Here is a 22,081-nt window from a genome sequence, read left to right on the forward strand (position 1 = left end):
ACAGCGTGGAGCATTGTCAAAAAATACACTATCATCAACGGGTTTCAAAAGGCTGAACTGCTGCGTGTTGTTGAGGGCAGCAAGAGCTCAGCGGGGAATTTGCCTTCGGATGAAAGTGACGAGAGCGACAATGAAAACGATCCAACATCGGATGAAGCAATTCTGAGGCTATTCAACTCCGACACCGAAGGAGATGACTTCAGTGGTTTCAGTGCACAGGAGGAGGAAGATAGTGACCAATGACTTTATTGGTAGGCTACGGTTAATTTTTTGTTACAAGCAGTGTTTCGTTTAAAGGCTGTGTAAAGTTAACTTGTTTCAATGTACCAGTAGGCACCTGCGGCTTATAGACATGTGCGGCTTTTTAAAATCAGTTGGTGCGGTTTATATTCAGGTGCGCTTAATAGTCCAGAAATTACGGTAAATGTGGACAGTTCTTCCAATATCTTCAATATGCGTCTTGGAATTGGAGAAGGATAATCAAGGTTTCATAATTACTGGCACTCCTCATTTAGTACTTAGTGCAACCACCTCTGGCAAGGATAACGGCATGGAGTCAGGTTTAATGTTTGACAAGGTTAAGGAACACATTTGGAGGGATTTTGGATCATTCCTCAATGCAGATCCTTTCAAGATCCTTCACATGCTTGGGTTTGCGCTTATCAACTGCCCTCTTCAAGTCAGCCCACAGGTTTAGGATTGGATTGAGGTCCGGCGACTAAGATGGCTATGGCAGAACATTGGTTCTGTGACAACAGAACCATTTCTGTGTGGATCTTGAGGTATGCTTTGGGTCATTGTCTTGTTGGAAAGTCCACCTACGGCCAAGTCACGGCCAAGTCACAACCTGATTGTAAGCCAAAATTGCCTGATACTTGGTGGAATTCATTATGCCATTAATCTTAACCAGTTCCCCTGGACCTCTGGAATTAAAACAGCCCCAAAACATCACTGACCCAACACCATATTTCACCGTGGGTATGAGATGCCTCTCCTTGTATGCATCTGTTTCAATGCCAAACATTCCAATGCTGTATCTGACCAAAACGTTCAATTTTGGAGAGCACCTTCTTCTAGTCATAATTGAAATGACGTCTGGCATAGTCCAAGCGCTTGCGTCTGTGTCTTGGGGTCAGAAAGGGCTTTCTTCTGGCAACCCTTCCAAATAGCCTGTGGTTGTGGAGGTGGCATCTGATGGTGCTTTTTGAAACCTGGTGACCCCAAGACGCCACCAAGGCCTGCAATTATTTCACAGTGATTCTTGGGGATTTTTTTGCTTCTCTCACCATCCTCCTCCCTATCCTCGGGGGCAAAATGCATTTCAGTCCTCTACCCGTGAGATTTTCAACTGTTCCGTATCTTTAGAATTTTTTTACAATTGCCCTGACAGTGCTCAGTGGTATATTCAATTGTTTGTGGATATTCTTGTAGCCACTACCAGATTAATAAAGGTATATGACCATCTGTCTCTTTTGAACTACCAGTTCATTCAGTTTTCTTCTTGGTGTTGGATGACAAAGGGATATTTGTATTTTGTATTTATTATGGATCCCTATTAGATCAGGGCCTAACATACTTTTCCTGGGGTCCAGCAAAATTAAGGCAGTTTCTACAATTTTAAAAACATTACAATACATTCACAGATTTCATAACACACTGTGTGCCCTCAGGCCCCTACTCCCCCACTACCATATATCTACAGTACTAAATACATGTGTATGTATAATGCGTATGTCATTGTGTGTGTGTGTGTGTGTGTGTGTGCATGGGTCTGTGTTTGTGTTGCTTCACAGTCCCCGCTGTTCTAGAAGGCGTTTTTTTAATCTGTTTTTTAAAATCTAATTTTACTGCTTGCGTCAGTTACTTGATGTGGAATAGAGTTACATGTAGTCATGACTGTGTGCCAGTAGTTTAGACAGACAGCTCAGTGCATTCAACATGTCAATACCTCTCATAAATAAAAGTAGTGATGAAGTCAATCTCTCCTCCACTTTCAGCAGGGAGAGATTGACACGCATATTATTAATATTAGCCAGCGTGTTACCTCGTTTTTATACACTAGTGAAACAGGAAATGATGTAACAGCTCAATATAGTTCCTTAAGACTTAGATAAACTTAAATAAGTGGAATTTAATTCCTGATTTAATTTTGGTAGTTGTTATTTACAATAATCTTTAAGGATGCCATTAATTGTGAAACCTTGATTTGGAGGACATTGATTTTTAATTAAATCAATAAATTATTTTGGTGGGTTCCATTGAAACATTAACAAAGTACAGTATTTCTCACATGTTGGTATTTTGAATTCATCTCTATAGTTATATTGTTTATATTTTGTACATTGCCAGTAATTTGAGCCCACTGTCGCATAACCAGATCAGGGCCTAACATAAGGACAACTCAGAGTATGCTATTCTGTTCTTCTGAAATAGACTACATTTTCTTAATATCATGTTTCTTTAGACCCGTCTAAAATAAATGGATTATTGTGATGGTATAGGCTACATTACATGGATTTGACTTTTTAAAATGTAGATGTTCCAAAGGTCTGCATCAGTGGCTTGTAGGCTATGCATAGAAGACAGGAGATGCTAAATGTGTTTATGTTAATCAATTACTGCGAGACTAGCAAATATTTGCTTGACAATCACCGGCTGACAAAATGGCATGACAGCCACAGCCCTACCCTTGGTTATCTAACACTAACACACGCTGGTTTTTCAGGTCAGGTGTATTTGAAGATGAGGGGAGCTGGTAGTGAGGAACCAAAGACCTCTTACTAAGACACAGGCATGTGACCACCTCATGCTAAACACCACAGGTTCATTGTGGAGCTGTGTTTTGCCTTCAAATACAGTAGGTTATAGGTTAAAATGTAGGTTAATATACATACAGTCCATTAAGTCGAGTAAGAGTCTGTTGTTGGGCCTAGCAAAATGAGGGGGGTGAACACTGTTATTGGATGATTGTGTGAGGTCAACATGTAAGACTTTAGTCGGTGAAGGATACAATGACATTCCTTCTACAAACAACCTACTCACAGATGTAAAATTTACAAGAGACTTGGGATGCCCAGTTGCCCACACAAAATACTTGTTGGCCTAATCCAAGATACCACACAGATTACACCAATGAGAGTTGATTGCGGGTTTTTTCGTAACGCAGAGGAAGTAGCAACATTAGGTGCCTCTATCAGCTTTGGCAGTCAGCCAGAGTACAAATTAAACACCACATGGGTAAACAGCTTTTTTCTGATGCGGTCTTCTCCTGGCGCATTTATTTGCAGACTGGCTGTGAAATGTAAGCAAATAAAATGATGTAACTGTGTTCTTAACCCCCTGACAACGGGGAGGCTATATCTGGGTTGCTGAACAAGCACTCGTATTTAATTCGCTAGTCAGAGGGGTGGAAACGGTGTGCAAAGCATTTAACTTAACAAGCCTTCTGTTCTCTATAAAACACCCATTTGACCCTCTTTGATTAGAAAGAGAGTTCAGTTGCAGAGCTTGTTGAAGGAATATAGCAGTGTGGAATATATGAAGTGATACATTCTACAAGAATGCTGTTGGACCATGCCTCAACATTATAATTGCATCTGATCAATTGCACCAGGATGTTATTGTTGGCTGCATTGACGTAACACACAAACTGGATTTTCCTCTATGTCTTCCTGGACTAGACTTACAGGGTTTTGTTGACGCTCTGGTCTTTGTACAGTACCATCTTTGGGTCTACAATAGCCTTTGTAGGTCAGAACAAGAGGAGAGCTCTGAGCAGTGTCCCCTTTCACCCTAGGGAGTTGCAGTTCGACTACCTTTAAACTAACACACATACACATACAAAAACGCGCATGGACGCATGGACGCATGTACATATGCGCACGCACACGGCACACGGCACACGGCACACGGCACACATTTTGAGCTGACTGGTGGTAGTTTGAGCCCCTTTAAACATTAACACGCACACATTCTTACACATGCACTCACCCACACACATACAGATCGTGGTCGAAGGTGCCCACTAGGGCAGTAGACAGAGCAGTGGGATTTGATACAGGCACATCAAAAATAGAGTTTGAATAAAGTAAGAGTACATTAACAGTCTGGTGTCCACCGCAAACACAGGACTTACAACAGTTGGGGGTAGACTGTCTCTTTGTGACTGGCAGCATGACAGGGAGAAATTAAAGGGTTTTCTAGGCTCTGACTTTGTACTGAAAGTGGATGTGCATTACCCAGTAATAGAGAAGATGGATGCCAATACACAATTTCTCTATTTGAGTGCATCCATTCATCAGAGAGAGTGGCTGCTTATTTCAGCCCTTTCCTTGATACCACCATCTCGGTTGCCATACAGGTGAAAAGGGATAGTTGTGGATTATATAACACATGGTCGGCATTCCAAATGGCACCCGATTCACTACATAGTGCACTACTTTTGACCTGAGCGCTATGGGCCCCGGTCAAAAATAATGCACCATGTAGGGAATATGGTGCCATTTGGGACACAGATGAACGTTCATACTTTGGACTGTGGGATTGTCTCACACCCACAGAAATAAGTTGAACATATTATAACACATCTCTATGGTCTCACCACTCACATGTGGATTGATTCAGTGCGGTTACACAATAACCGGTCTCTCTCGCCTGCTTATCGTGACACTCAAACTCCCACACAAAACTCCAACAATGAGAAGCACTGCCCACCTCCCTGCCTGCTGCCTGGAATGATGGAGATACCACTGCCTACACATACTTACAGCACACAGACACACATTATGGCACAATGTTTTCAGATTTCAACATTGCAACTGCTGCTGTGTTGCTTGACAGTTAATGTCAAAACAAGCAATCTGTAACAGGCTAATTATATATTGGGTTTTGATGCTCAATGCTCTTATCGACATGATTTCTTCCACGTCTAATGAATTTGTCAATCTTGCCATAGAACGGCCAGGAGCAACAACAAAAATAACTTACCCCATGTCTGCAGGCTTGTTCATTGAGAACTTTGACCCAAGCCCTCTGCCAATGTTCCCGGAAAGACTTGAAGGAGAACAGTGATGTGAGCAGACCCTTCACCCCGGCCTCGGACGCTGCTCCTCCTCGATCCCGTCCGAGCCAGAGCTTGAGCAGGGTGCCCCGCACACCCCCAGCCTGAGTCCGGTGGGAGAGGGTGATAGGTGGGAGTAGCCTGGATGTGGCACCCCAGCCCTGGGTGAGTGACTTGGGGCTCGTCGGGTGTAGTACATCCAGGGAGTACTGGACAAGCCAAGCCAACACGATGAGTAGGGAGGCCAGGAAAAGACCCATCAGGCACAGCCAGTTTATGTACCAGAGCATCTCCATCATCATCTAGGGCTTCTCATATCATCAGACTGGAGGATTAAGTTTGGGTCTTCTTTTGTATGCCTATAGGGGTGGAGGGCCAGAGAACAGTCATTCATGAGTCATTTAGGTTTACATATTTCAAGAGCATATTTATTAATAATGTATTAAGAAATATTCAAGAAAGATTGGACGAATTAGGTTGGTTATTTGAAATTAACCTGAATAGATCTAGCCATGACAAGAATCACAAGTTAGATTTGTAAATGCATGACAACTGTAATTACAACTGTGTGTTACTAAAATGCTGTGCACTTATGGCAGTATAGGCTGTAGTCACATGCAAAACGCTGCATGTGTGTTTGCAGGCACATTACGTCGTCATATCAAAAGGTTGCCATATTTAGTAACAAAACATGCATTACGTAACTCTACAATAGAATAAGCCATGCATAAATAAAACAAATGCTGGTGCTATATAGTTGCTCTTGATTGAAGAGTGAGTGTATCCTATTGCAATAGCCTTTAAAATAGTTAAACACGGAATTAGCCTACAGTGTAATTCACGAAAGGTCGGATCTGACAGCGCCACCATTTAAGTCAGTGGAGGCATCGACAGCAAGAAATCGGTAACCGCGTGATACATTGTGTCCGTCATCCGAATGTGCTTCTGTTGTCATGATCAGCGGTTGTGCCGTTTCCGGATCAATGTGCAACTGCTATTTATATCCTCAATAAGTTGCATGATTGGATATCAACTGTTTTATAGCCTGCATGCCCTCCGATCATCCGATCCAGTACAAATTCGGCAATGGTACGCTATTGCGCAGTAACTGATGAACTGTCAAGTCGCACAAACAGCGCGTGCACAACCACTCTGAACCATACATTTAAAGGGCCACGCAACATTTTATTTTTCGGCAAGTCCTCCTTGGACGCGCACCAATGATGTATATCAACCCTGGATTGCTTTTGTTACTATTGGCCATTTCAAGGCATTTCAAAGCTGCCGGTAGGCCATATTGGCACTTCCCAGTAGACGCAGGCCTCCATATGGAATGAATGGAATTCTACAGTATTTCAATTACATGTTTCAAGGACGTGTATTTGTGTATTTTTTGTTGTTGTAGTGGGGACAGTAACATTAGTCATCTCAAAAAATTATACTCCAAGGAAAATGTTTTTATATGTATTTGTTGGTGTATGTTTAGCTCACATTGTATACCTTAAAAGTGTTTGTAAGATAATAAATATGGCAAAAATGAATGTAGGCATTAATAAATGCATTTCTATAGCTTCCAAAATATTTTTTACAATGGGGGAGTGCCAAGATGAAGTAAATTGCTGTAAAAATTCAGGACAAAATGAGAACTGCTCTTTTATTGGTCCATGTTATGTCCATAAAATTAGAATGCTTCATCTTCAGAGCAGTGTGCCTTGACCTGAACCTGCTCTGTTTTACGGTTGTCCTGGCAGCGACAGTCAAATGCCCCAACACCGAGAGACATTGACGAAATATGATAGCCTACTGACATGGTTACTGGCACATGATAACCTGATACATTATCACATTTTCTTCCTGGTGGACAGTGGCATGTATTCATGGATGACAAGGGAAGCCAGGCTTCCACAAAAAAATGACAAACAAAAAACATAAATATATATATATATATATATATATACAGTTGAAGTCGGAAGTTTACATACATCTTAGCCAAATACATGTCAACTCAGTTTTTCACCATTCCTGACATTTCATCCTCGTAAAAATTACCTGTCTTAGGTCAGTTAGGATCACCACTTTATTTTAAGAATGTGAAATGTCAGAATAATAGTAGAGAGAATGATTCATTTCAGCTTTTATTTCTTTCATCACATGGGTCAGAAGTTTACATACACTCAATTAGTATTTGGTAGCATTGCCTTTAAATTGTTTAACTTGTATCAAATGTTTCGGGTAGCCTTCCACAAGCTTCCCACAATAAGTTGGGTGAATTTTGGCCCATTCCTCCTGACAGAGCTGTTGTAACTGAGTCAGGTTTGTAGGCCTCCTTTGCTCGCACACGCTTTTTTCAGCTCTGCCCACAACTGTTCTATTGGATTGAGGTCAGAGCTTTGTGATGGCCATTCCAATACCTTGACTTTGTTGTCCTTAAGCCATTTTGCCACAACTTTGGGAGTATGCTTGGGGTCTTTGTCGATTTGGAAGACCCATTTGCGACCAAGCTTTATCTTCCTGACTGATGTCTTGAGGTGCTGCTTCAAAATATCCACATAATTTTCCTGTCTCATGATGCCATCTATTTTGTGAAGTGCACCAGGTCCTCCTGCAGCAAAGCACCCCCACAGCATGATGCTGCCACCCCGTGCATCATGATTGGAATGGGGTTCTTCGGCTTGCAAGCCTCCCCCTTTTTCCTCCAAACATAACGATGGTCATTATGGCCAAACAGTTCTATTTTGTTTCATCAGACCAGAGGACAATTTCTCCAAAAAGTATGATCTTTGTCCCCATGTGCAGTTGCTAGGAAGCGGTGGCTTCTTCCTTGCTGAGCGGCCTTTCAGGTTATGTCGACATAGGACTCGTTTTACTGTGGATATGGATACTTTTGTACCTGTTTCCTCCAGCATCTTCACAAGGTCCTTTGCTGTTGTTCTGGGATTGATTTGCACATTTCGCACCAAAGTACGTTCATCTCTAGGAGACAGAACGCGTCTCCTTCCTGAGCGGTATGACGGCTGCATGTGTAACGGATGTGAAACGGCTAGCTTAGTTAGCGGTGGTACACACTAAATAACGTTTCAATCAGTGACGTCACTTGCTCTGAGACCTTGAAGTAGTGGTTCCCCTTGCTCTGCAAGGGCCGCCGCGGCTTTTGTGGAGCGATGGGTAACGATGCTTCGTGGGTGACTGTTGTTGATGTGTGCAGAGGGTCCCTGGTTTGCACCCGGGTATGGGCGAGGGGACGGTCTAAAGTTATACTGTTACATTGATGCTGTTGACCCGGATCACTGGTTGCTGCGGAAAAGGAGGAGGTCAAAAGGGGGGTGAGTGTAACGGATGTGAAACGGCTAGCTTAGTTAGCGGTGGTACGCGCTAAATAGCGTTTCAATCGGTGACGTCACTTGCTCTGAGACCTTGAAGTAGTGGTTCCCCTTGCTCTGCAAGGGCCGAGGCTTTTGTGGAGCGATGGGTAACGATGCTTCGTGGGTGACTGTTGTTGATGTGTGCAGAGGGTCCCTGGTTCGCGCCCGGGTATGGGCGAGGGGACGGTCTAAAGTTATACTGTTACACATGATCGCATGGTGTTTATACTTGCGTACGATTGTTTGTACAGATGAACGTGGTACCTTCAGGTGTTTGGAAATTGCTCCCAAGGATGAACCAGACTTGTGGAGGTCTACAATTCTATTTCTGAGGTCTTGGCTGATTTCTTTTGATTTTCCCATGATGTCAAGCAAAGAGGCACTGAAGGTTTTTGAAGGTAGGCCTTGAAATACATCCACAAGTACACCTCCAATTGACTCAAATGATGTCAATTAATCTATCAGAAGTTCTAAAGTCATGACATAATTTTCAGCAATTTTCCACAGTCAATTTAGTGTATGGAAACTTCTGACCCACTGGAATTGTGATACAGTGAATTATTAGTGAAATAATCTGTCTGTAAACAATTGTTGGAAAAATTACTTGTCATGCACAAAGTAGATGTTCTAACCAACTTGCCAAAACTATAGTTTGTTAACAAGACATTTGTGGAGTGGTTGATAAACGAGTTTTAATGAATCCAATCTAAGTGTATGTAAACGTCCGACTTCCGGCTTTTTTCAGGCTTCCTCTGTGATTTTACCCACGTGCAGCTACTGCTGGTGGAAGGATTGGAACTTTCCATGGCATTCAGCCATTGTCAGGCATATGCACACATTTTATAGAAATTAAGGCTTGTACAAGAATATGTGTAACATGTTTTAATAGAGGAGAATATAGCGATCCTGTTATGCCAGTCATAAATTGGCAACAACAGCCTGATAATAATGCAAACTAACTAAAGTATTACCAGAGGAGAGGAAAAAGTTTAACCTACCGCTGCCCATACAGTCCAACAGTAAGTGCAGTGGCAGATTTAGGCATAGGCGACATGGGCAGCCGCCCAGGGCGGCATGTTGCCGGGGGGCATGGGGCACCCACACAAAATAAATAAATAAACAAATTAAATAAATATTCCGAAAGGTGACATTTGCGTGATCCGTTTTCTATCGCTCATTTGCACGTTACGTCAATGATATCATGTACCCGTTTGGGACTGTGGGTCAATTAACCTTGTCGGAGTGGGCGCCCTGATTTTAGTTTGTGAGCTAGGCAGGCTACTGCCTGGAAAGGTCTCCCACTCAGTACGAGATGGGGAGGGGGCGGGGGTAGGTTGACCTCAGGTCTCCCCACTGGAAGCCGGAGGTAGGGGGAGCGCTAACATAGGTGCGCTAACAAATAACGCACCTCTGACTTTGTACAGTACTGATGCAATTAGTAATTCAATTAGTTGTGCAATTTAGTTTGTGTGTTTCTTGTTTGAAGTGCAATAGTGTATTAATCAGGTTATCTTCTTTATGTGTGTTATTCTATCTGTGTGATATAGGATTTGTGCAATTTAGTTTTCGCCCAGGGAGCCATACAAGCTAGAACCGCCACTGAGTAAGTGTCATTGTATACAATGACATCGGATTTACGATACATTCAGAAACGAAGAAGAAGAGTTACAGCAAACTTCCGTGTTACCCTGTAATGCGTCCGTCTGAAACGGATTAAAACCCATTTTTAAAACCCATTTTTGATCCAAATGAAGAGGTCTAATTTTGATAGATAGTGAAACCAATTGCGTGAGAAATAATTGTGAAGAGAGTTGTTGTCACATTAATAATAACCTTACCAGGGTTCACATAACCGGAAGTAGACGTGGACCTTCGGTTGTCCCCATAGAGAATGATAAAGGCTTCTAGTAGCTAAAAGGTTATTTCCACCATTTTAATGTAGTCAACTGGGTGGTATTTCCAACTTCATTGGCTGGACCTTCCTGATGACCATGTTGAAGTCACGTCCAACCGGGTCATCAGGAGGGATCAGCCAAATGTGAAGAAAAACATTGACTACTTCAAAATAGAGATTGCCTCAATAGCGCTGCTCGTGCGCTCACAGACGCCATAATGGATAGTACATAGCGATGCACTCTCTAGCATTCTCTATGGTTGTCCCACCGTTCGACTAGGAACTACTGAGCTAAACCTAGGAAAGAACAAGAACTGAGAATATAGGGTTTTGTCGTTTTAGCAAGCTGTATTTTTCGGATAATATGCATGTCATTTCGCGATTTCTATTATTTGAAAAATGATTGAACACATGCTTCGGTAGAGGATTCTGCGAATGGTGATGATACAAACCGTCTGTACCAGCTAGCTACCTGTCAGATCATTTAGCTTGCTTGTTAACTAGCTTGCCAGATAAACACAACTTTAGTTTCTAGCTACTATTGTTAAATTGTTAAAGCTCATTCGCTCAATATGAAGACATATTATGTGGGGTTGTTGACTGTGTAAGCTAGCTTGCTCAAAGTTTGAGGGTCGGCTTGAGCTAGTTAGTTAACTTGCTATCACATATCTCTAGCTATCTAACACAGGTAGTTAGATAGGTATCAGATATAACCTCATCCAGGCAAGTCTTAAGAATATCCAGAAAACATGTCGCCAATTCCTGTCCTACCCCTTGTTATCAATGGGTGCATGTCTGCACTTGGGTCCTTGGCCACATTAAAGCTAATTCCAGCCTTCAAAGACCACTTCATCTCAGCCAGACTCTATGGGATGGATCTCAACAAAACGAACAAGAAGGAAGTGTACGTTTATCAATTTAAATTGTTTACCAATGATCTACTATCCAATAGCCTATGTTAATCTATTTTACATTGGCACGTTGTTTGTTGTGGTTTTGTCCTGACTTATTTTAATTTCTCCTCTTTGCAGGCCAGAGTCTCAGGGTGTCATCAGTGGGACCGTGTTCCTCATTATCATGTTCTGCTTCATCCCCGTGCCTTTTCTCAGCTGCTTTGTAGAAGAGCAGTGCACTGGCTTCCCACACAATGAGGTGGGTGAGGGAACTGGGGGAGTTAACTATACTGTACCTATTATTCTGTCTGTTATTTGTTTATTTGTATCCCCATTAGCTGTTGCAATAGACGGTTTGGTTGTTTAGCGATGTGATTGAGAAGCTTAATATCAAAGATGTTTAAAGTTATACCACACCTTTACTGTACCCGCGTGACCTGTTACTATAAAAGTGGTGTGGCGTGACATACTGTCTGTTACTTCACTTGAACCCCACAGAGGTGGAGGAATGACATGAAAGCTTGGCGACCCGTTACTCTACTTAGAGAATCAAGGTTACATCCATAACCCAACGTTCTCTTTCGTTTTTGTACCGGGTCGCCAAACGACCTATGGGAGATGCTATTCCAAAGAGGGGGATAACTCACCTTTTAACTTAGTCCCTGGGATGTCCTTGCATCCACCACAGGATGCAATAGAATATAATTACCCAACAGGGTACCACAGAATTACAATGGTGGTATACAACTGTATAAGCAAGCTGAAAGTTAGAACTTACAAAATGAGGTTCAAGGTTCACATTATGCTCACTTATCTGGGTTGAGAGAGCGTGCCGTGTCCAAAACTACAGACCCCACTGATGGTGATTCTGTAGTACCTCATGAAAGTCATCGGTGTTGCTCAACTTGCAGCAGCAAAGATAAGAGTCCAGGGAGGCCCTTCTCAACAGGGCCCATGAAGTGGCCATACCCCTGGTGTGCTTCCGCCCCGTCTGTAGTTGGTCTACCTGCTGCAGCGTAACCCAATGTGCTTTGAGACAGCGTGCCTTTGGTGTTCTCCTCATAACACACAAAATGCTGTTCTGTTTGACGAACAGTTCTTTTTGCAGCAAGATAGGCACTCAATGCCCTAACCGGACAAAGTGTATGCAATTCACGACTCTCCTGTGGAGAGGCGGGTGAAATGTCGCTATGATTAAGGGCTGTTTAGTATGTGATCATGAAAGCACCTTAGGTAAGACTGCTTGATTTGGCCGAAGCACTGCCTTAGATCCATCTTCTGCTAATGTGAGGCATGAAGGATGGGTATAAAGCACATGTAATTCTTTAACACGATTGGCTGAAACAATAGCCAATAGAAAGGCATTCTTGACTGAGAGCTCACATAGCTCTAGTGAAAACCGTGGCTCAAATGATGATCTCAGAAGTGATCGTAGGACAACATCTAGCTCCCAAATGAAATGTTATTGGTCACGTACACATATTTTGCAGAAGTTATCCCAGGTGCAGCGAAATGCTTATGTTTCTAGCTCCATCGGTGCAGTAATACCTAACAATACACACAAATCCAAAACATAAAAAGAAAGGAATTTAGAATTATCAGAACGAGTAATGACAGTCCAGAATATAAATGTGTATGATGGTGTGTATAGACATGGACAGTATATAACTAGAAAAGGTGTTAGTTATAGGATGAGACTTGACTAGAATAGAGAATATAGTGCACTTGGAAAGTATTCAGACCCATTCACTTTTTAAAAATTTTGTTACGTTACAGCCTTATTCTAAAATAGATTAAATATTTTTTCCCCTCATCCATCTACACACAATACCCCATAATGACTGGGGCAGGTAGCGTTCTCCTGGCATCCGCCAAACCCAGATTCGTCCATCGGACTGCCAGATGGTGAAGCGTGATTCGTCACTCCAAAAAATGCATTTCCACTGCTCCTTAATCCAATGGCTCAGTAGTGAGTGTTGCAACTGAGGACAGGTGATTTTTACGCGCTTCAGCACTCTGCAGTCCCATTCTGTGAGCTTGTGTAGCCTACCACTTAGTGGCTGAACCGTTGTTGCTCCTAGACGTATCCACTTCACAATAACAGCACCTACAGTTGACCAGGACAACCCTAACAGGGCAGAAATTTGACGAACTGTCTTATTGAAAAGGCGGCATCCTATGACCGTGCCATGTTGAAAGTCACTCTTCAGTAAGGCCATTCTACTGCAAGTGTTTGTCTATGGAGATCGCATGGCTGTGTGCTCGATTTGATACACCTTTCAGCAACAGGTGTGGCTGAAATAGTTGAATCCACTAATTTGAAGGTGTGTCCACATACATTTGTATATATAGTGTAAACATGAGTGAAAAAAAGACAGTATGTCACGTCACACTGCCTTTTATAGTGACAGGTCATGTGGGTACAGTAAGGTTGTGGTGTGACTTTAAACATCTTTGATATTAAGTAATTTGGCAACCCATTACGAAAACAAAAGAGAACTGACGAGTTGGCCATGGTGCAAAACAGAGGGGGTTGGCATAGATCGTTGACAACATGTAAACTATTTAATCTCCAATAATAAATAAATGTGCACAATGAACACTTGTTTTCACTCATACATCAGTACAGTTGTTGTTTAGCTAGCTAGCTAGCTAATTTTTGCCATATTAGCATAGACATCAGCCAAAACACCTTAAAACAAGAGATGGTATCAAGAACAAGATAAAACTAGCTAAAACAAGCCCCCTACGGTACCCACATGGCAGCTTATTGTCATTGTTGCTAGCTATCTGACCATCCAGAATCACAACAACACATGGACTTCTGCCCCATTTTGAAGCGTGCTAATTGTTTTTAGTGGCGTTGTCAGCTAACCCATCTATAGCAACAGGTACTCTTCTTGCGGACCACACAAAACACGATACACAAAAATCAGAGACTGCAAGACAAAAAATACCAGACAAAAGTATCTCTGGCCTGTTTCAGGATTTGTAGCACACAACATTCGTAATGTGACAGGCTGACATTGCTCAACATTTCTGCCTGCTTGTCCTGTCCTGACCAGTTTGTCCAGCTAATTGGCGCTCTACTCGCCATCTGCTGTATGATCTTCCTGGGTTTCGCTGATGACGTGTTGAACCTGCGCTGGAGACACAAGCTCCTGCTGCCCACCATAGCCTCCCTGCCGCTGCTCATGGTCTACTTCACCAACTTCGGCAACACTGTCATTGTGGTGCCCAAGCCCTTCAGGCTCTTACTGGGGATGCACTTGGATCTGGGTGAGTGAATGTCACAATAAAAATGACAGACAGGCAAACACAACGTCATCTGTATCACATATTTCGTTTGGGCACAATGCAAATTTCTCTTGAAGTTTCACTTAGTTTGCACACAGCCACAGGAGAGCTGGATTATAAATATCCATAGTGTTTCTTCAGGCAAAGCTGGTTGGAATTATCTAAATTCCAACTACTTTACAAACAGTATATCTGTTTGTTATCTGGTTGTAATGACGTTTACCCGCTGGCAGTGTTGTATGAATTTCACCCTCCATGCTTTGTTGTACATCTTATGCTGATTGATGTTCTCTCTTCTCTGTAGGTATTCTCTACTATGTCTACATGGGCATGCTGGCAGTTTTCTGTACTAATGCCATCAACATCCTGGCAGGCATCAACGGCATCGAGTCAGGACAGGCACTCTTCATCTCTGGCTCCATCATCATCTTCAACCTGCTTGAGCTTGGTGGTAAGTGGCGGTTTTCTATCTTTCATCAACATCCCCTGTTCTCAGTGCTTCAATTATGTGTCTACACATCCTACCAAATGTTCTGGTCTAATATATAGAAATGTGGATGTAATTGTGCACACTCTTTTTTGACTTTTGCAGGAGACTACAGAGACGACCACATTTTCTCCCTTTACTTCATGCTCCCGTTCTTCTTCACAACTCTAGCACTTTTCTACCACAACTGGTGAGTTGGAGACGCTGGCCGTGTCTGAAATCTGTCTTGTCGACTACTTACTAAAACGACATACTCTGTACTAATTGTACTACATACTATTTACAACGCACTGTTTAGTAAAAATGAATGCAGTAAGAAACAAATATCAAAATACACTCTTTGATGTATTCCACATTTTATTGTGTTACAGCCTGAATGCAAATTTGATTAAATACATTTAAAAAATCTTACCCATCTACACACAATACCCCATAATGACAAATTGAAAAGATGTTTTAAGAAATGTTAGCAAATTTATTGGAAATGAAATGCAGATATCTCATTTACATAAGTATTCACACCCCTGAGTCAATACATGTTAGAATCACCTTTGGCAGCAATTACAGTCGTGAGCCTTTCTGGGTAAGTCTCTAAGAGCTTTGCACACCTGGATCGTACAATATTTTACATTATTCTTTTTAAAATTCTTTAAGCTGCAAGTTGGCTTTTGATCATTGCTAGACAGCTATTTTTAAGTTTTGCCATAGATTTTCAAGCCGATTTAAGTCAAAACTAACTAGGCCACTCAGGAACATTCAATGTCATCTTCGTAAGAAACTCCAGTGTATATCTGGCCTCATGTTTTAAGTTATTGCCCTGCTGAAAGGTGAATTTGTCTCCCAGTGTCTGTTGGAAAGCAGACAACCAGGTTTTCCTCTGGGATTTTGCCTCTGCTTATCTCTATTCCCTTTCTTTTTATCCTAAAATACTCCCTAGTCCTTGCCGATGTCAAGCATACCCATAATGTCACGCCCTGACCATAGAGAGCCCTCAGGTTCTCTATGGTGTTCTAGGTCAGGGCGTGACTAGGGGGGGTGTTATAGTTTTAAGATGTGGAACTCAAATCATGCTGCGCCTTGGTCCGTCCATTCTAACAACCGTGACGCATAACATGATTTCATCATGCTCAATATCTGCTTATTTTATTTTTACCCATCTACCAATAGGTGGCCTTTGCGAAGCATTGGAAAACGTCTCTGGTCTTTGTGGTTGAATCTGTGTTTGAAATGTACTGCTCGATTGAGGGACCTTACAATTAGCTGTATGTGTGGTGTACGGGGGTGAGTCATTTGAAAATCATGTTAACCTCTAAAAGTCTAAGCCGTTGGGGAGGGGGGGGGGGGGGGGTCCTATTATGATAACATATGGAATTGTTTTAAGATGGTCATACCATGGCTCATTTAGCTATTTGATTTAGAATTGTAGGACCCCTTTAAGTATCAAAACAAATATTTTAAGAAGATGTTTTGATAAAATATTGAATTTGGCTTTTACTACTATAGCCCACAGAAACATATTGAATAACACATTCATAAATGGCAAAAAAGAAAGTCACAAAATAAGTAATTAGGTTTTGAAGTGTCTGTCCTGTATTTAGGAGATATAAGAGAGCTCAGGAAATATATATATATTTTTTTACACATATTTAACCCCTTATTTTTTGGGGCACAAAACTACCTTCATATTTCCATTCATGTGTATTAGTTACCTTCAGACGAGTCCACTGAGACTTGTTTGGGTAGTAGCGCAAAACGGAGAACACCATGGTGTTCATGAGTCTCCTCTTTTTGTAGGCCAAACCGTTCGGACGCTACAGACGTTCCCGTGAGAAGAACGATTTTCGGTATCTCTAATGGTCTGACAAACACCGCTGTACCTTGGCCCCTTTCCACTGCAGATGCGGAAGGCCTACATAGGCAGATGTGGTGGATTGAGACACAGCCCATGCAAAAAAAACTGATATCTCTAGCTTAAACTGACACATTTTGATGGGGATTTCTTTATTATGTTAATTAGATTGACACACATTGCCTATTTATTGACCCTATTTATTCACTCAAGACATTTCAGCTTTTCATTTTTTATTAATTTGTAAACATTTCTAAAAACAGTTCCACTTTGACATTATGGGGTATTGTGTGTAGTAGGCCAGTGACACAAAATCTCAATGGAATCCATTTTACATTCAGGCTGTAACACTATTTTTTTAAACTATAAAACATTATTTTTTGCATACCTAAAATGCCTACTATTTACAATGGTAGGTATTCAAGACACGGCTATTGTATATGGTGTTGCTGTTATAAAGCATGTTGTAAATTATTGCCAACATACACTACATGTGTTGCCTTTACTACAGGTACCCTTCATCTGTGTTTGTGGGTGACACCTTTTGCTACTTTGCGGGGATGACCTTTGCAGTGGTAGGAATCCTGGGGCACTTCAGCAAAACCATGCTGCTCTTCTTCATTCCTCAAGTGGTCAACTTTGTCTACTCACTACCCCAGCTATTCCATGTAGTACCCTGTCCCAGGCACCGCCTCCCCAGGTAACACTACAGCTCTTTCTCCCTTACTCCTATGATAGCATTGATATAGTATACATATCGTATAGTACTTTTCATACAATTCCATGATCTTTTCTTTTCAGATAATCCCTTGTTTATAAATGTGATCCTCATTGTGTGTTTTTTTTTTCCTCCTAACTTTGCCTGATGCATGAAGACTCAACCCAGACACAGGAAAACTAGGAATGAGTTGGTCTAAATTCAAAAGGAGGGACCTCTCCAAATTGGGAAAACTTATTTTAGAGGTAATCAATATGTACACATGTTGGGGTATGAATTTGACATTTATTTGGTTGTCCAAAAGAGTGGAATCAGTGCAAATGTTTGACTTGGGTCAGGTAGATTGATATGAATGCTTTGACTTGAGTGGATAATGAATGACAGTGTGTTTATCATTTGTGCTGTTGTGTATTTTTCACCCATCAGGTGGCAGAGATGCTGCGGGTGCTGGAAGTGAAGCGTGGACAGGAGGGCGATGATGAGTTTGTGGAGTGCAACAACATGACCTTAATAAACCTGGTGCTGAAGATACTGGGACCCACACACGAGAGAGATCTCACCACCATCATGCTACTCATACAGGTATCGACAACGGGTCTAATTTCTGAGTCAAATTGTATTAGTCACAGGCGCCGAATACAGGTGTAGACTTTACAGTGAAATGCTTACTTAACTAGCCCCTAACCAAACAATGCAGTTAAAAAAAATAAGAATAAGAAATAAAAGTAACAAGTAATTAAAGAGTAGCTGTGAAATAACAATAGTGAGACTGTATACAGGGGGGTACCGGTACAGAGTGGGGGCACCGGTTAGATGAGGTAATATGTACATGTAGGTAGAGTTATTAGTGACTATGCATAGAGGATAACAACAGAGAGTAGCAGCGGTGTAAAAGGGGGGGGGGGCAAATAGTCTGGGTAGCCATTTGTTTAGATGTTCAGGAGTCTTATGGCTTGGGGGTAGAAGCTGTTTAGAAGCCTCTTGTACCTAGCTCCGGTACCACTTGCCGTGCGGTAGCAGAGAGAACAGTCTATGACTAGGGTGGCTGGAGTCTTTGACAATTTTTAGGGCTTTCCTCTGACACCACCTGGTATTGAGGTCCTGGATGACAGGATGCTTGGCCCCAGTGATGTACTGGGCCGTACGCACTACCCTTTGTAGCGTCTTGTGGTCGGAGGCCGAGTAGTTGCTATAACAGGCAGTGACAATCGGTCAGGATGCTCTCAATGGTGCAGCTGTAAAACCTTTTGAGGATCTGAGGACCCATGACACATCTTTTCAGTCTCCTGAGGGGGAATAGGTTTTGTCGTGCCCTCTTCACGACTGTCTTGGTGTGCTTGGACCATGTTAGTTTGTTGGTGGAACTTGAAGCTCTCAACCTGCTCCACTTCAGCCCCGTCGATGAGAATGGGGGCGTGCTTGGTCCTCTTTTTCCTGTAGTCCACAATCATCTCCTGTGTCTTGATCAGTCATGAGTGAACAGGGAGTACAGGAGGAGACTGAGCACGCAACCCTGAGGGGCCCCTGTGTTGAGGATCCATGTGGCGGATGTGTTGTTACCTACCCTTATCACCTGGGGGCAGCCTGTCAGGAAGTCCAGGATCCAGCTGCAGAGGGAGGTGTTTAATCCTAGGGTCCTTAGCTTATTGATGAGCTTTGAGGGCACGATGGTGTTGAACACTGAGCTGTAGTCAATGAATAAGTTAAGGTACATTTATATATATATACAAAATGATGTGAACACCCCTTTAAATTAGTGGATTTGGCTATTTCAGCCACACCCGTTTGCTGACAGGGTGTATAAAATCGAGGACACAGCCATGCAATCTCCAGAGATTGCAGTAAAATGGCCTTACTGAAGAGCTCAGTGACTTTCAATGTTGCACCGTCATAGGATGCCACCTTTCCAACAAGTCAGTTCGTAAAATGTCTACCCTGCTAGAGCTGCCCCGGTCAATTATAAGTGCTGTTATTGTGAAGTGGAAACGTCTAGGAGCAACAACGGCTCAGCCGGGAAGTGGTCGGCCACACAAGCTCACAGAACGGGACGGGTTCCAAACTGAGTTCACTACCGAGTTCCAAACTGCCCCTGGAAGCAACGTCAGCACAAGAACTGTTCGTTGGGAGCTTTATGAAATGGGTTTCCATGGCCGAGCAGCCGCACACAAGCCTTGGATTACCATGCACAATGCCAATCATCGGCTGGAGTGGTTTAAAGCTCGCCGCCATTGGACTCTGGAGCAGTGGAAACACATTCTCTGGAGTGATGAATCACGCTTCACCATCTGGCAGTCCAAAGGACTAATCTGGGTTTGGCAGATGCCAGGAGAACGCTACCTGCCCCAATGCATAGTGCCAACTGTAAAGTTTGGTGGAGGAGGAATAATGGTCTGGGGCTGTTTTTAAAGGTTCAGGCTAGGCCCCTTTGTTACAGAGAAGGGAAATCTTAATGCTACATTATAGATGATTATTTTGGTATGATTACAGTTTGGTAATGTAGTGTATATGAAGCCCCTTTGTGAGCATTTCTAAGATATCTTTGAATAACCTTGAACGCATAATTCATATTTGTCTGTGTCTCAGGTACTGGGGAGTGTGTTGGCTTTCGGGATCCGCTATCACCTGGTTCGCCTCTTCTACGACGTCTAGAGATGCCACAGCTACAGAGAGAAAGCTGAGAGACTACAGGGAGGGATGTCCAACTATGCTGGACCAACCACGTCTGATCCATGATGATGATTTTGACTATTGATTCCTTGATTATTACTTTACCTATCCTTCTCTGCTTTAAAATGGGTCTGTTTATAACAAGACTGACAGCTGAGGATGACCTCAGTTCTTCAATGGAAAAAGAACAGGTGAAAAAGCATGCCACTCAATGGCATCAAAATGTACTATTTCAGGATGAGCAATTAAGCACTAAATGAATGGCAATCATACTGTTGTGAAAAGGAAGGCAAGAGGTCCATGTACAGGTCAAAACCCAGTCTATATTGAGGATGGCTACTCTTTGTGACAGACACATTGCATATGGAGGGATTGGGAGGATATTTTTTAGTTATTCTCTGAGGGGTTTAAAGCGTTTCTTTAGTCCTAGAGGAGTTGAGGGTGGAGGGAACTCCAGAGCAGTAGTGGTGAGATTACAAGGGCTACATGAAGGTATTATCGATTAGGAGGTGAATTTTTATGAACAAGAAGGACATGGAATGTGAACTTTTCTCAATTTATAATGTATTTGTAAGCTTTGCCTTTGTAATGCTAATTTGTTTTGACACTGGACAAATCTGCTGGTTGTAGGAATGTAAATACAAGTGTAAAAAACATGAGTGACGTTTTACTCTTGCAATGGAATACTCCAACCAGGAAGTGCTTAGAACAAATCATTTCCTTTCTGAAATGGTTATTTAACAATTTTGAGACACTGAAATAATGCTGAAAACAGTCACTACTGCTATTTCTAACCAGAAGGTTTGAAACGTTCCTGTTTTTGAGGACAATATTCTAGGTGTACAGAACCACCTTACAGTACATGATTGGCCAAGACAGAACATGGGGCTGACTCAGACAGTACAGTATGAATGAAGACAGTACAGCAGAGAGGAAGAGGTGAAGCTAGAGGTTTTAGTCCGGCCAAAATATGTCCACAAACATGGTTTTTATTGCTAATTTGCTACCTGAGGCTTATAGACGGTATGCTGACATCACTAAAAAGATGCGCACGATTCCATGGAGTAGAAGTCCGTGGCCTTGTTTGAGTGGTAAGCCTGAAGCAACCGACTGCAGTTGAAAGTCAAGCAGTGAAGTCGGTGGAGGTGCATCTACCACAGCCAAAAGTCATACACTGTGGTTTTCCAACAGCAAGGCTCAGTGCAACATGGCAGTGTTGCTATTGTTTATACAAGTTTTCTTTGTAATGTCTAAATAAACAAGTCTCCAACCCCCATATCACACAGTCATAAACTGTAAATATACACTGCATTAGGAAAGTGTTCAGGCACCTTGACTTTTTCCACATTTTGTTATGTTACGCCTTATTCTAAAATGGATTAAAATGTTTTTTTTCCCCCCTCATCAATCTACACACAATACCCCATAATGACAATGAAAAAATACATTTTTGCACACTTATTTAAAAAAAATATATATATATAATGAATCACATTTACATAAGTATTCAGATGCTTTACTCAATACTTTGTTGAGACACCTTTGGCAGTGATTACAGCCTCAAGTCTTCTTGGGTATGACGCTCTAACTCTGTCAGGTTAGATGGGGAGCGTCGCTACAGAACTATTTTCAGGTCTTTCCATGTTCAATCGGGTTCAAGTCAGGGCTCTGGGTGGGCCACTCAAGGACGTTCGGAGACTTGTCCTGAACACACTTCTGTGTTCTGTGTTTCTCATGGTCTGAGAGTCCTTCGGGTGCCTTTTGGCACTCTTTCCTCTGGTCTAATTTCTTTTGATCCCAATGCACCAGGGCAGTGATTGGGGATGCTGTCCTGTGTAGGGTGCAGTCTTTCAGA

General features: G+C 42.3%; 2 protein-coding genes across 2 annotated transcripts in view; one reads left to right on the forward strand and one right to left on the reverse strand.

Annotated features, from left to right (window-relative positions):
* The window catches only part of c2cd2l (c2cd2 like), a 44,882-nt gene extending 38,687 nt beyond the window's left edge, over positions 1–6,195 (reverse strand). Inside the window, exons 1-2 of the mRNA XM_020464532.2 lie at positions 5,890–6,195; positions 4,987–5,418 (exon numbers count right to left, since the gene is read on the reverse strand). Of these exons, the coding sequence (XP_020320121.1) occupies positions 4,987–5,361 (375 nt within the window). The 5' untranslated portion in view covers positions 5,362–5,418; positions 5,890–6,195. The remainder of the gene's footprint in view (positions 1–4,986; positions 5,419–5,889) is intronic.
* Positions 6,196–10,141: 3,946 nt separating this feature from the next.
* dpagt1 (dolichyl-phosphate (UDP-N-acetylglucosamine) N-acetylglucosaminephosphotransferase 1 (GlcNAc-1-P transferase)) lies at positions 10,142–21,630 on the forward strand. The gene is made up of 9 exons (XM_020464285.2): positions 10,142–11,219; positions 11,347–11,467; positions 14,274–14,487; positions 14,810–14,956; positions 15,098–15,182; positions 17,353–17,541; positions 17,717–17,804; positions 17,986–18,141; positions 20,143–21,630. The coding sequence occupies exons 1-9, from the start codon at positions 11,065–11,067 to the stop codon at positions 20,206–20,208; spliced, it is 1,221 nt and encodes a 406-aa protein (XP_020319874.1). The 5' UTR covers positions 10,142–11,064; the 3' UTR covers positions 20,209–21,630.
* The last annotated feature ends 451 nt before the right edge of the window (positions 21,631–22,081 follow it).

Source organism: Oncorhynchus kisutch, linkage group LG28 (assembly GCF_002021735.2).
Source record: "Oncorhynchus kisutch isolate 150728-3 linkage group LG28, Okis_V2, whole genome shotgun sequence".
NCBI classification, from domain to species: domain Eukaryota; kingdom Metazoa; phylum Chordata; class Actinopteri; order Salmoniformes; family Salmonidae; genus Oncorhynchus; species Oncorhynchus kisutch.

Coding starts and splice junctions, on each gene's coding strand:
- dpagt1 (XM_020464285.2), top strand. CDS start 11,065: ATGTCGCCAATTCCTGTCCTACCCCTTGTTATCAATGGGTGCATGTCT. Junction 11,220..11,346: donor AAAACGAACAAGAAGGAAGT/GTACGTTTATCA, acceptor TCCTCTTTGCAG/GCCAGAGTCTCAGGGTGTCA. Junction 17,805..17,985: donor TGGGAAAACTTATTTTAGAG/GTAATCAATATG, acceptor TTCACCCATCAG/GTGGCAGAGATGCTGCGGGT.